This window comes from Theobroma cacao, chromosome 1 (genome assembly GCF_053813885.1).
Source record: "Theobroma cacao isolate CCN51 chromosome 1, ASM5381388v1, whole genome shotgun sequence".
Taxonomy (NCBI): Eukaryota; Viridiplantae; Streptophyta; class Magnoliopsida; order Malvales; family Malvaceae; genus Theobroma; species Theobroma cacao.
This window is the reverse complement of record NC_142639.1, coordinates 39,045,531-39,058,114: the sequence shown is the minus strand read 5'-3', so window position 1 is coordinate 39,058,114 and position 12,584 is coordinate 39,045,531. Positions and strand designations below refer to the sequence as shown.

Here is a 12,584-nt window from a genome sequence, read left to right as displayed (position 1 = left end):
TCCTCCTGGCTGTCTGTTGTTCGGAACATAACCGCAAGTGTCTCTTGGAAGAAACTTGTACTTTATCCCAATGATGGAAACAGTTCTGTTTCAGGACTCCAGCTTTCTGCTCAGGCCAGATAGATCATGGACATATACCCGCATAACCTTCTTAATTTTCTCTGCGAGATAGTTAGAAAATTACTTGGCAATTTCATTTTCTTAACCTCAACTGTACAATGCAGTACAATTTTCAAGTAACCTGAATGAGGTTTTATAGCTGGTATAACAAGAAAACAGATAATCTAGTTGCGTCATTGGAGTTATTGTCAAGCATTCTTGGTTCAATTTCATGTAGCAATCTTTAGAAGACATGAAATAAGCATGGAAGAAACTAGGATCAGTACAAGGAATAAAATTTGCAGCGAGAGAAAACTTCATTTATTGTATAAGAAACTAATCTAACATTCTAGCTCTTTATTTATCTCCAAGAATCTGTAACAAAATCTTAAAAAAGAAAACATGTATATTACAAAGTTAACCATATAACAACTCTGCTTAAAGGATTCACCATCCATGATTTCCGATCGGCACAACTAGTTTCCCCAGGCTCGTAGAGACATTACAATGAAGTATCCTGAGGAATGCAATGAACATTCGATCAGTTTATGCTTGTATATGCACAGGGTCACTACTGAAATTGTTTTGCCCAGTAGTAGCCTATGCATCCAAGGGCATTTACCCTCCAATAAATGTCTAAAAGCTTCACAGGGAATTATCTACCACTGATTGGGGAAGGCTTCTCTATAAGTTGCATCCTCCCTCTGGGTAATCTGTCTTATTGCTGCATCTGTAACCCGCGTAGTCAGAAGTTTATGAGCTAACCTGCCTTTAGTTGTTACTTTCTTCCGCTGCATGGATGCCAGAGTTTGTTTGTTTCTCCCCCCTGATTTCTCCCCAATAGTTTCCTCAATTTCTTCTCCAACAACTGCAGATCTTGATGTTGATGCCAGTGCAGCATCACGAAGAACAGCTTCATTGTGTTCCCGAACTTTAGCAAGCTTTGCCCGCCATAATGACTGTTTATCAAGTTTTCTCTTCCTTGCTTCCTCCTTATCTCTCGCCCTGACATTCTTCACAGCTTTTTTTGCTAATTGCTCTACAATATCAGACGCTAGATCAGGATTTGTATCATCTATAGAAGAAGTCTGATTGATAGGGTTTCCTTCATCATCTCGAGGTATAATGGGCCCATGAAATGGGCAAACCCTCAAATCTCTTCTCTTACAAAGTCCACCTTTGCTCAAAGGGGCATGACATGGTTGGATTTCTCCTAGATTTTCTTGGTAAACAATCGCCTGAAGATTCAATTCTGCAATTTTCTCTGCCGGAATTACAGCATCATAGTCTACTCGTCCCCAGTGACTTTCAAGCTCCAAGCCTCTCTGATTAGCCAACATATCCTTGTTAGAGACCGATCCCCAATTATCCAGGAAAGAACCCCACCTGATGACTGGAGCTTCAGTCAAAAGCTTACTCCTAACAGAGGTTTCACTACCCAGAGACTCTTTGCCCTTAGAACTTAAGTTACTGCATTCTTTAGCTTTGTCTTTCACCTTGCTAGAAGATGACACTCTAGCAAGATTTTCGTTTTGTTTATTGGATTTCCAAGAATTCCTATCCTCAATAGATTTAATTTTCTCTTCCTTGTTGGAACTTTGTACCTCCTTTCGCTTCTCTGGTTCAGTAGAACTTCCATTCTCAGTTGATCCAATATTACCTTCCTCCCAGAAGTCTTCCTCCTCTTCTTGGTTATTTTTCACAGTTTTAAGTAGAGCACAACCTGATTCGTCACAATCCTTCTTCACAGACAGGAGACGACTTCGGATATCAATCAACTCCTTCAACATGGAATCTCGTAACCTGTTGTCAGCCACTTCAACCCTTATAAGAAGAGAAATCCATTCTTGTACAGAAACCAAATGCTTTGTTACTAAAAGCTTATACAGCTCCCTTAATGCATCTAAAACCACTTTATTATCACTGTTCTCACAAACCTTTTCTCCTTCCTTTAATGAATCAAGACGGATCTGCCTCAATTCTGAAGAGTGGAACTCTTCAAAATCTTCATCATCCAAGAGGCCTAGTGGCACACTTTCCTCTTTAGTACGAGCAATATATAAGCATTCCCCAATCTCATTGACCGTTGACTGCATCTCTTCTTTTATAGAACCAAAATTTGTCTTCAGTGTTTCAAACTTGTTTCGTAAAATCTCCTGTGTCCTTCTCTCTCTTTCTGTTCTCTCCCGTTCTATTCTAGCTGCATTTTCCTGAAGGTTAGGAAACTGGAACCTCAGACTATTCTTAAGATAATCAAAACCTAACCTAAGCTGTCTGTAATGAACCCCAAAGGACACATTCCACTTCTCCAAGAATTCAATTGCCTTGGAACGTAAGGTGGATGCGACAGCAGGAGGAGCTGGAAGTGGCATATTTCTTCTAAACCCGATGCTTAAGGTCAACAACTGGTCTAAGTTCTCGACTATAAGTGTTCTAAAAAGCTTTGACCGCATGAAAAGTTCATCAATTATAAGAAGTGTAAGATAACGAACCTGCATATAACAGGAAGTTTCAGAAACTCCAATATCTAGAACACCAATCTCTTAGGATTTTTCTTTTTTTTTACATAAAAAAAAAAGAATTACCATTAAAAAAGACCATAAATTTGATTTAAATAAAGGCTGGAAACTTTTAAATTAAATTGCAGAACATAAATTATCTAAGGAAAACAACATTGAATCAAACCGAGAAAAAATGGGAAATGTTACTGAAATTAAAATATATTTATTAACCAAAAAATTAAAAAGAAGCATAGATGGAGGACCTGAGAGTGATCGCGTTTCATGAGGTCCATGAGGGTATGGGCGGCGACTCGGAGCTCCGAATCTGAGAACCGGACAACCGACTTGATTGCTTTGAGAAGGCGTGGATCAACCTCGGCGGCCGTTGAGTTCGTGGCTTTTTCTATCAAAGCCCTGACCTTCCCTCTCTCCTCTTCCCCCTCCATCTCCATCGCCATTCCCGAATCTTATTATTTTTCAAAATCCCTAATTTTTATAGAGGGTTTTAAACTTCTCGTTAGTTATTCAATGCGCGCAAAGTCAACAGTTAGCCGGATAGAGGCGGTTTCTGAGCCTAGGGAAAGGTTAAAAATTGTTTTACGTGGCACTTGTAAAGCAAGCCTGATACGTGGCCTTTTTGGAGGTTTGGGCAGTCAGTTCAGCTCAAAAAATATATTTTGGGCCTAACTGTGAGAATAGGACCAATATATGGGCTGGGTTTTAAAATTAAACCTATACATGCTTGGACCCAAAAATTGAAATAATATATTTTTGTATTATTATTTTTCTTTTCCACCGCTAGAGGTTAAGTTTGAGTCATAATAGTTTCTTTCATACAAAATAAACTAGTACTTTTTCTTCCGATGGAAAGGGCTTCAAATACTGAACTCGAACTCGATCCTCCACTGAAAAGGGTATACCTTCTTATAGAAGACCTTATATTAATTTGGGTAGATTATAAATCAAGTTTGATCTCCAATAAGGTATAAATCACTCAACTAGTGCATACACGAAATTGAATTTTCTAACCTTTTGTTGAGGCTGGGAAGTTTGACAAATGCCTTGGAACAGCAATGATTTGTTTTTTTTTTTACTGGGATAGAAATAGATGTTTGAGGTCAAGAATCAAGACTTTCTTTATTATTTCCTTTAAGATTACATGGAATGGAACAAAATGCTACTGTTGACTAGGCCAAATGTTAAATCTGAATGAATTCGAATGTTCCAACCTATGGGGTTTATTCTAAGTACTGTACATGCTGTTCATGGGCCACTGCAGCACATGCATTGTAACATTTTCATGATTGTTTCATTAATGTTTCGCAGGCACCTTAGGAGCTCCCGCTTTTTCAGGTCTTTGAACATTGTCCTTTGAGGTACCCTGTTTAAAGGAGGAGGAGAAAACATGGCATGTGCAATTATGAATGACATAGATCCATTGAAGCAATAGTTTCTTGTTAGGTCGATGTTGTTAACTCTATGATTGAGGCCAGTCCAATTTTATCTCAAATCAGTTCCTCTGATTATAAACAGATCCCACAGAAAGCCATCATCCTCTCTTAAGTGATTCATTAAGTTTTTGTTCATGATGACATTAATGGAAGATGCATGTTACATTCTGGAAAATTGGAGCACTTCTGTGCTTGGTCCTTAACCTGACTCTCAAGTTGTTGGAAACCCACGAAAAATATCGATGATGGAAATGATATTTGGTCGTCGTTAGAAATAAAGGAATATTCTTCCCCCCTGTGGGTACTTTTATTCCTTCACTTTTTTTTTTGCAAGTACTTTTATTCCTTTACTAATAGCCAGAATCCAACATGTCGAAAGAAGACAATGGCACTGCTCTTCTCCTTGAAAAGCGCTACACTTTGGTTCGTGATGGCTGCCCCACTCCACTCGTCCTCCATGCTTGCGGTTTACAGGGGAAAAAAGAAAGTTTGGCTTTTTTTTTTTTGCCAGGAAAAAGTCGGGTACCAACTTTTGTTGACCTGCTAAAGCTGGCACGCGCTAAAACAACAGTAGTGATTAAGATAATTTGATTGGGACGGCAAGTTAAAGGCTGCAATCATTCTCCATGGATGCTAAAATTACGGTAAGAACAAGGGAAATCTTCCTTGGAAAATTTTTCATTGGTAAAATAGCTTTCATGAAGGTGGAGCCAAAGTGAAATTTGTCTGTAGCAACTAATTTGCAGAGTCAAAATATAAACTCATTACTAAATATCACCTTAGAAATTTGCCGAGTTCCCAGCTTGCTTAGGACCGCCTGCACTCAATGTGTTTGATAATAGAGTTATATAGACCAAAAAACAAGAGCCACCAATATTGCCAACATCCTAGAGATATCCAGGGTTTAGCTTTCTTCACCTTAACTTGATCCATCTGCTCAACTGCTACTTCAATAGTAGTGAAATAGAGTGTCTCCTAGGGATCTACTCTACTTTAATTCGAAGCCGGCCAGGCCCACATTTGAATAGCTTGGCATTCAATTACACAGTATTGGCTTCTTCATCCTACTGCACCAGTATCCGTCTGATGGATAATATTAGGCAAAGAAATTGATAAATGGCCCAATCTAGCCTAGTGCTCCTTACTAGCGGCCCTTTGAAGGAAACCCCACCATGGTGGTCCTCTCCGATTACCAGGCTAACTATTCTGCAAACAGCACTCAAAAGTAAAATTTTGAGATCTCATGTCACCAACCCAGAATGACAGCTTGATTCAATTCTACATATAACATCTATTTCCAAGCCAGAGAAAAGGCAGAGCTTTATATGGTTTTATATAGCACCCACTATGATAGGATAGTACTCTGATGTCTACTCCTTGCAAGCTTGCAGCTAGTCTGCAAAAAAGAGGATACAGAAGAACAATACACCAACTGCAATATCAACAAACAAAAGAAGATCGATACTCCCGTATAGCATCATATAATTTAGAAGCACTCTATCATCAGAGAAAGTAAAGGCGTCTATCTTCACAACCAAAACTTCCCAAAAATTGCCATTGCGCTAGAAAAATAGTGCTTCCTGTTACAACTGGAACATAAAACCGGCATTAATGACACATCAAACTTCCATCCCCTATTTTTCATTACTCTTATCATCCAAATCAAAGATAGAAGCGATTCATTCTTGAACATTGTTGGACACATCAAATGGAAAATTGTAGCAGTACAATCACTGATGCACAAAGTAGACTCAAAACAACTTCTATGTACTTTTCTTTCTGTTGTCAAGTAAAAGGGGAACAAGTAAATAAGATCGGATTAAAAAATAGGCAATAATAACTGTGAAACCTTAATATTGAGAGGGGGCTAGGAAGAAAAAAGAACCCTTGTCCATGAACTTAGAGGAAAGTTTGTATCTGATTTACTAAGACCAGCTATGTGGAATTTGCTCATGTCAATGGCTTCATATTAGTGCAACAGACACTTCAATGAGGAATCCGACATTCAGTCTTATACAGTTTATTCTACATTCTATCACATGGCGCTGGCAGTGAAACTCTATGTGGGCACTACCGTAGCATGCAAATGTATAGAATTTAAGTATACATTGTATTGTGTGCAGGAATACTGGTAAAATTTTCCCTCACCTTACCAAAAAATAGCTGTTTGCTGGAATTTTGTTACATCCACTCCATTGACAGGTGCCAAGCCACTCCTTTAATGCCCTGCCTAAGAAGACACAATGGTCTGCTTCCACCACTTGCTTGTGGTTCGACAACCAGCAGTTAAATCTCAATTCAAGATAATATGCCACCAGGTAGAATACTAGGATATCAGCTTGATGCAAATTCCAGACGAGGGAATAGAAGTAACAGCACCCAATTCTTCCATTTAAATGGGGCAAGTTCTATTTTTAGCTGGAGCTCTGCTCAGAAATATTTCTTAGTCATTTTTATTATGGCAAAGCAACAAAAGAGGCCTTGACAACGACAAAGCATTCCACCCTCATCGCAGAATTTCATATACCTCCCACACGAATCACGATTGCAGTACCACTGAACCAACTAAATCCAAAAAGAGAACAAAAAAAATGGCAATAAATAGTCCAAACAAAAAGAGACATAATAGTTTGGATATGCTGTTGATATTCAACAATTGCAGTGCTTATAATTTAAGAAAATTAAACAGGTAATAGTATTACCCCTATATTAGAGTAACAATTTCCTTGAGTAGATCCATCATCATATATAAAATACAACAGACAACACGTGAAAACCGCCAAACAACATTCCCTACTCCTAACCAGCTACATGCCTTTCATCATCTCTTCTTTTCTCACAGTCGAATCCAAGAAAGATTTTTCTTTCTTCCTTTCTTCTTACCCTCCGAAATAAAATATAAAGGCAGGGAATGAGCTTTTTCCCTTACCATAGAAAAAGAAACCACCGCCATTTTTTATTCGCATCCGCGTGGGGTAAACCCGATCCGAGAACCCGCTAAATCATAAGAGACCCGGAATCCCTGCTGCTGGATATTTCCAATTATGGACAACCCGCTCATGGTGCCCGCGAAAGCAAAGCAAAATGTCCCGCTGCCATCAACCGGAATCAAATAATTCGTCGCCGGCAATGACACGTCCGCTCCTCTAAAATGCAGCACCACCGTCGGCACCTTAACGGAAGTCTTCCCTGACAAGTCGAAACACGTGTCAAACAATGAGAAATCAGGCGCCCCCTTCAGATTTGAAGCTCCGATCCGGAACGCATCCCTCATTGCGATATAAGCGGGTCGGGTCAAGCGGGTGACGGACGTGCCTGAGTCGATGATGACCCCTCCGTTACCGGCTTGGTCCATTTTGAACAAGGAAGGGGTGATCCTGGGGACACGTATTCCACCGACACTGATCCCAAGCAGTTCAATGTAGTAGAAAGTGTCAAGCTTCGGGTTTGTTAACAAAGGAGTGAGCATGGCTGCTCGAGGAACGGCGGCGTCGCCGAAAACCAGGGAGGATGGTCTAGAAGAAGCGGACCGGTCCACCAAACAGTAAGAGAACTTTTGGTTGAACCGCCGTCCCGTTTGCGAGGGAAATGATAATCTCCCCCGACCAAGGCCTAACAAACCAGCTGCACCAACGAACAAACCCTCGTTGTCGTGGCCACAACCAATCGCCACGCGTCCCACCCTTGTTCTTCTAAACGTCAGCGTTTCGGTGGAGAAGTCGCCGAAAGTAACTGAACCGTCGCCGTAGGATACTTGGTAGAGACACATCCGGCGTTGATTACATCCCGATGAATCTAAGCTACGGCAAAGTGGGGACCCACAGGGAATCCCGGAGAAAGAGCGTGATTTAGTCGGATCGAAAATGGGATCGGATTGAGAGTAACATTTCTTACACGGTGAACACTGGACCCAAACGACGTCGCTACCGGTGTCGAGCACCATATAAAGATACCTCGGAGGAGTACCAACACCTAGGCGCGTGAAGTACTCTCCACTACCTTGAGCGAGTCCGGAAATAATGGAACTACTGAACCCAGAACGCCTTCCTGGCGCGCGTGGGGGGTTACGCGCAACCGCTTTTGCAACGAGGGAGTTGATTGTTTCGGCACGGAGCTCATCTCGTTGGAGTCGTAGGTCGAAGAGTCGCTCCGGAATCTCTTCCGAAGAAAAAGCGTCCACGTGGTGCAATTCTAACTGCACTTCCAGTGTCGTGTTGGAATTGACAGTGTCGAGGTCGGAGGTCTCGACGAGGGAGTCGGATTCGAGTTCCGAGTCTTGCCCTGAGAGAGTGGACGGGGAAGGAAGAGTGCGAGGAACTAGGGTTTGGAGCTGGAAAGGGGTGGAAACAGCGGCGGAGAGAGAGAGGAGGAGCAGAATAATGGAGGAGGAAAAGAGGAGGGTGTTTTTCGATTTTTCCCCCATTGTTCAGAGAGAGAGTGGGAGTGAAAAAAGAGAGAAAAACAGTGAGAGCTTGGAGTTTGCACTTGGCACAGAGAATTTAAATAAAGGAATGTGCGTGTGAGTGTGAACGGTGAAAGGCGGTTCTTTATTACACTTTAGTGGATTTATCACGTTCCAGTTGAACCATAGCCATTTTCTTTCTTTCGCTCTCCCATTAAATGAAAGAATGAAATGTCTGTCTTACCCTTGTGTCAGGTTTCTCTGTGGGTTTGGAACCCGAGATCTGGTGTGAACCCATGCCTTTAGTTAAGGTGTATGTCTGAACGGCGAATTGTGATTAATTGAATAATACATCAATATTTACAAATAAGGGTCACCCATTTCGATCCATAATTCTTAAGTCATTCCGATTTATCAAGTAACCATTGCTGCCTACGTCAAAGTACCTCTTCGTTTTTGCTCTGTTTGTTTCTGGTGACGAGGAAGAGTTGTGGGTTGGGTGCCCAGAAAGACCCACTGGACTGGACTGGACTGAAATGATCCCAAACATGATCCATTCCTAGTCAAAATTTTCCAACAAGATCATTGCACCGAATCTCTCTTCTCTTCTCTTCCATTTGTTTTTGACCCTGATAGCAACGACTGAGCAACATTCCCACGTTATCGGTTTCCCTAGATTGCAATCTAGAGGTGACAAAACAATGACTTCTTAGGTACATATATTTCCATGCTTTTTCATGCTCTCTGGACTCTGCTTCTTTTGAGTGTGTCTTCTGTACTTTCGTGACTCACGTCTTTCTCTTCATTAGATTCTTGTCTTAAGCTTGTTCCCAATCTCCCCTTCCCTTTACAACCTTTCAAGATTCAATTTTCATTTAACCCTATTTGACATGAGTTGGGGTCGGTTATAAATACGTTAAAAGTAAATTGAAGAATCTATTTAACATAGTTTAAAGCTAGCTTGCTGTGAAACTTTTTGATAATGTAAATCAAGGTTCCATGGGACATGAATACATGCACTATAATGTAAATCAAGGGTCAATGGGACATGAACACATGTACTAGGTTTGTCAACAGGGGTGTAAAAGTGGAGAAGCAAAGAATGAGATAGATATATGTAGAATTGTCCTGTTATATTTGAACAAGGTGCTCCATTCATCAAGGACTACTCCACTCATAGACTTACATCTAGGTAAGAAAATGACACATGCTTATGATTGTTGATTCTGTGTGGGTTACAGGCACATGCAGTTTGGCCCCATCATGGTCAGCACCCATTTGCCAATAGACCTTGGGACAATGCCAACACCATACTCTTCGACCATTTGACATTTTCTTTTATCAAAAAAACATGGTTCAGTTTTCCTAGATAAAACATGGACTATAATTATCACATAGTTTAAATCTTTGGGTGTGAAATCAAGACTAAAAAAATATTGTTAACACCTAATTTACTCTCCTATATATCTCACTTGTGCATCAACCATTAGCTGACTTAATTGAGATCTTCTAGGGTAAAGAAACTATGTGAAGCTACGTGAATTCCGAATGAGCTGAATGTTGAAATACTCGAACCCTGGAGTATACTTGTTTATATTTTGATCACACCAAAACAGTAAGCCATGGACTTCGGTTCTGGGCCACTGCAGCACATGCGTTGGAAAAGAAATGTAGGTTTTGTCTTGTCGTAATTATTCTGCTAGATTATACCAACTTTAAATAAATAATGGACTTTGGTCTAAATTTTCACAAGCATAATACATAGAAATCCACTGTTATTCAGATCTTTGAACGTTGTCCCCTAAGATAATAATAATAAAAATAAAAAGAGAGAAATCTGGCATGTGCATCCATGCATGGGTGATCAGTAGTATTCATTGAAGTCAGAAGTTTCTTGGTAGATATTGATATAGTTCTATGATTGAGGCCAATATATATCCAATCTATCGCTTAGTGTCATTTCTTTTGGTCATATTATCTGAACATATAGCCATATAGGACATCATCATATCTTAATTGATCTCAATGAGACTAATCTTGTAATTTCTGGTCTGAGTTCCCACAGACATATTCTTGTTGCATTGATGGAAATGGAAGTGTTTAGAAGAATATGTCAATTCCTAATTTTAATATTGGATTCAGAACCGCATAGTTAGGAGAACTCTATCCTCTAATGAACTGAACTGATATTTTTTTGATGGAAAACAAAATAATGCGACAAGAAACGAAGTACAGGGTATCCCTTCCCTATATAAATATACAATTCAACCCTATGCTCTGAGGGCAGGGCACCACGGCCCACATGGTAAGCAGAGAGGCTGTGAAATCCATGATTGCAGTCACAAAAGGTTGCCTTGCACCGTAAACTTTATGCTTATAAATTAGTGGGTAGAGTCCAATGACAGGTAAAGGAATAGATTAAGACAACTGCAAATTGCCCCTCTTCTCTATGCCAAGCACAGCATTCCGGTACTGTTACTTGTTTAACAGACGTCCAGCCATCCATGCTGCTGTTGTTGTTTACTTGTTTACAGGAAAGACTTGCTCGGGTGCCCACATTTGTTGACTAGCTGCTGTTGGGCATGTGCTTTATATGTACTGGTGGTTGGATTCTTGAGCAGTGGATGGAGACACCCTTCATAAAATTACAAAACTGTTTATTGAATAAAATCCAATTTTCCATTTGTGAAATAGATTTCAACAATGGAGCTAAACAGCCAAAATAAAAAGCCTGACTATAGCAATTGATTTGCAGAGTCAAGAGAGGAGTCAGTTCTTAAATCTTTGCAGGAAACTTCCCTGCTCAAGACTGCATGCACCAAAACAAAAAGTGCTTCATAAGAGTGAATTATCGAAAAGTAATGATGAATTTACATCAAAGAAAACAAAATTGAAAAGGCTGAGGAGGACCACCAATAAGGCGAACATCATGGAGAAATTTCAGTTTTTTGTTCTCTTTGCCGTAACTTCCACCGTGACTCAAGGCCATCTGATTTCTTAACTGTTACTGCTTAAATTGTGAACAATTGGAGACAAAGCCTTACAAAAGAAGAATAATACAAGACTGTTTTGCATTGTTAGTGAAATAGCTTGGCATTCTCGAAGAGGCAATTACTTTGTAAACCCGTTGACCTAGTAAGACCTTCTTTTGTTCCTTTTAAGGGATAGCGTAGGCTTTGGCTTTTGCTATACTGAAACAGCAGCCAGGTTCAAGGTCGATGGAAAATAAAATGCCACCCAGTGGAAACCAGCTTGATGCGACTTTCAGGAGTACGGTTCAACACGGCAAGCAATAATGGAGAGTTTGAGTTTTGAACCCTACAGGCTACACGCCACAATTGAGAATGTAAAACCCAAGAATTGAAATCAATTGCAGCAAATTACGCATGATCACATTAATTTTTTTATAATGCTTTTGATATTTCGAGAAAGGTCATTAATGCGTGGACCAATGGGAAGGGTTCCAACCAGGGTAGCAATTGGGTTTGGGTTTTTGACTAAGACGAGTTATTAGTAGGGAAAGATACCTCATGTGATTCATTTCAATATTGTCACCATTGTTTGTAGGATCCAAGGACTCGGGCGTCGGTTTGACTTGAGAGCAACGAGTCAATAACATTCCCCTGCACCAACTGATGAGATATAAAAACACTTCTCGAGATATTTCTTTCATGCATTTCACACCCTTTGGGCGAGAAGGCTGATCTTCTCCCGTGACTCGATTAATTATCTTCGAACCCACCATCTGCCTTTGCCATTCCCCCATGGCCATGAACAGAAAAGTTCACAAGAAACAGGCCACGAATGACACAATCTTTCTCTGGATTTTCTCATTATAGTGGGTGGTGATCTAAACCTTGAGATATGTCTGGTTAGTATTTGAACATGAAGATATGTATTTGTCAAGAGCCGAGGGTACTCTACACTGGGAATTTTGGTTAGAAAACGACATATATGACTATGATTGCTGATTCCATATGGGTCACAGGCATGAGTTGTAGGTCCAGTTTTCATTAATGGACAACATTCTCTCCTACCGCACTCTCCCCGGAACAAGATACCCATATTTACACTATCCTCATTATGCTACTTTCACTTACAAAAACTATAATTTAGATGCATTGTCAAAAT

The 12,584-nt window shown here is 40.2% G+C and overlaps 2 protein-coding genes across 3 annotated transcripts; both read right to left on the bottom strand.

Annotated features, from left to right (window-relative positions):
• Positions 1-397: 397 nt before the first annotated feature.
• LOC18613971 (ENTH/VHS protein) lies at positions 398-3,153 on the bottom strand. Of its 2 annotated transcripts, XM_088803002.1 has the most exons (3): positions 2,864-3,153; positions 763-2,591; positions 398-616 (listed from the first exon to the last, which is right to left on the bottom strand). In XM_088803002.1, exons 1-3 carry the CDS (start codon positions 3,056-3,058, stop codon positions 547-549), a joined length of 2,094 nt encoding a protein of 697 aa, XP_088659128.1. In that variant the 5' UTR covers positions 3,059-3,153; the 3' UTR covers positions 398-546. The 2 variants fall into 2 exon arrangements, with proteins under 2 accessions (XP_088659128.1, XP_017969894.2); XM_018114405.2 differs by having other exon boundaries at positions 398-2,591; positions 2,864-3,151.
• A 3,619-nt stretch (positions 3,154-6,772) lies between these two features.
• Positions 6,773-8,603, bottom strand: LOC18613970 (aspartyl protease family protein 2-like). Its single transcript, XM_018129934.2, has one exon. It carries the CDS (start codon positions 8,472-8,474, stop codon positions 7,008-7,010), a length of 1,467 nt encoding a protein of 488 aa, XP_017985423.2. The 5' UTR covers positions 8,475-8,603; the 3' UTR covers positions 6,773-7,007.
• Between the last annotated feature and the right edge of the window lie 3,981 nt (positions 8,604-12,584).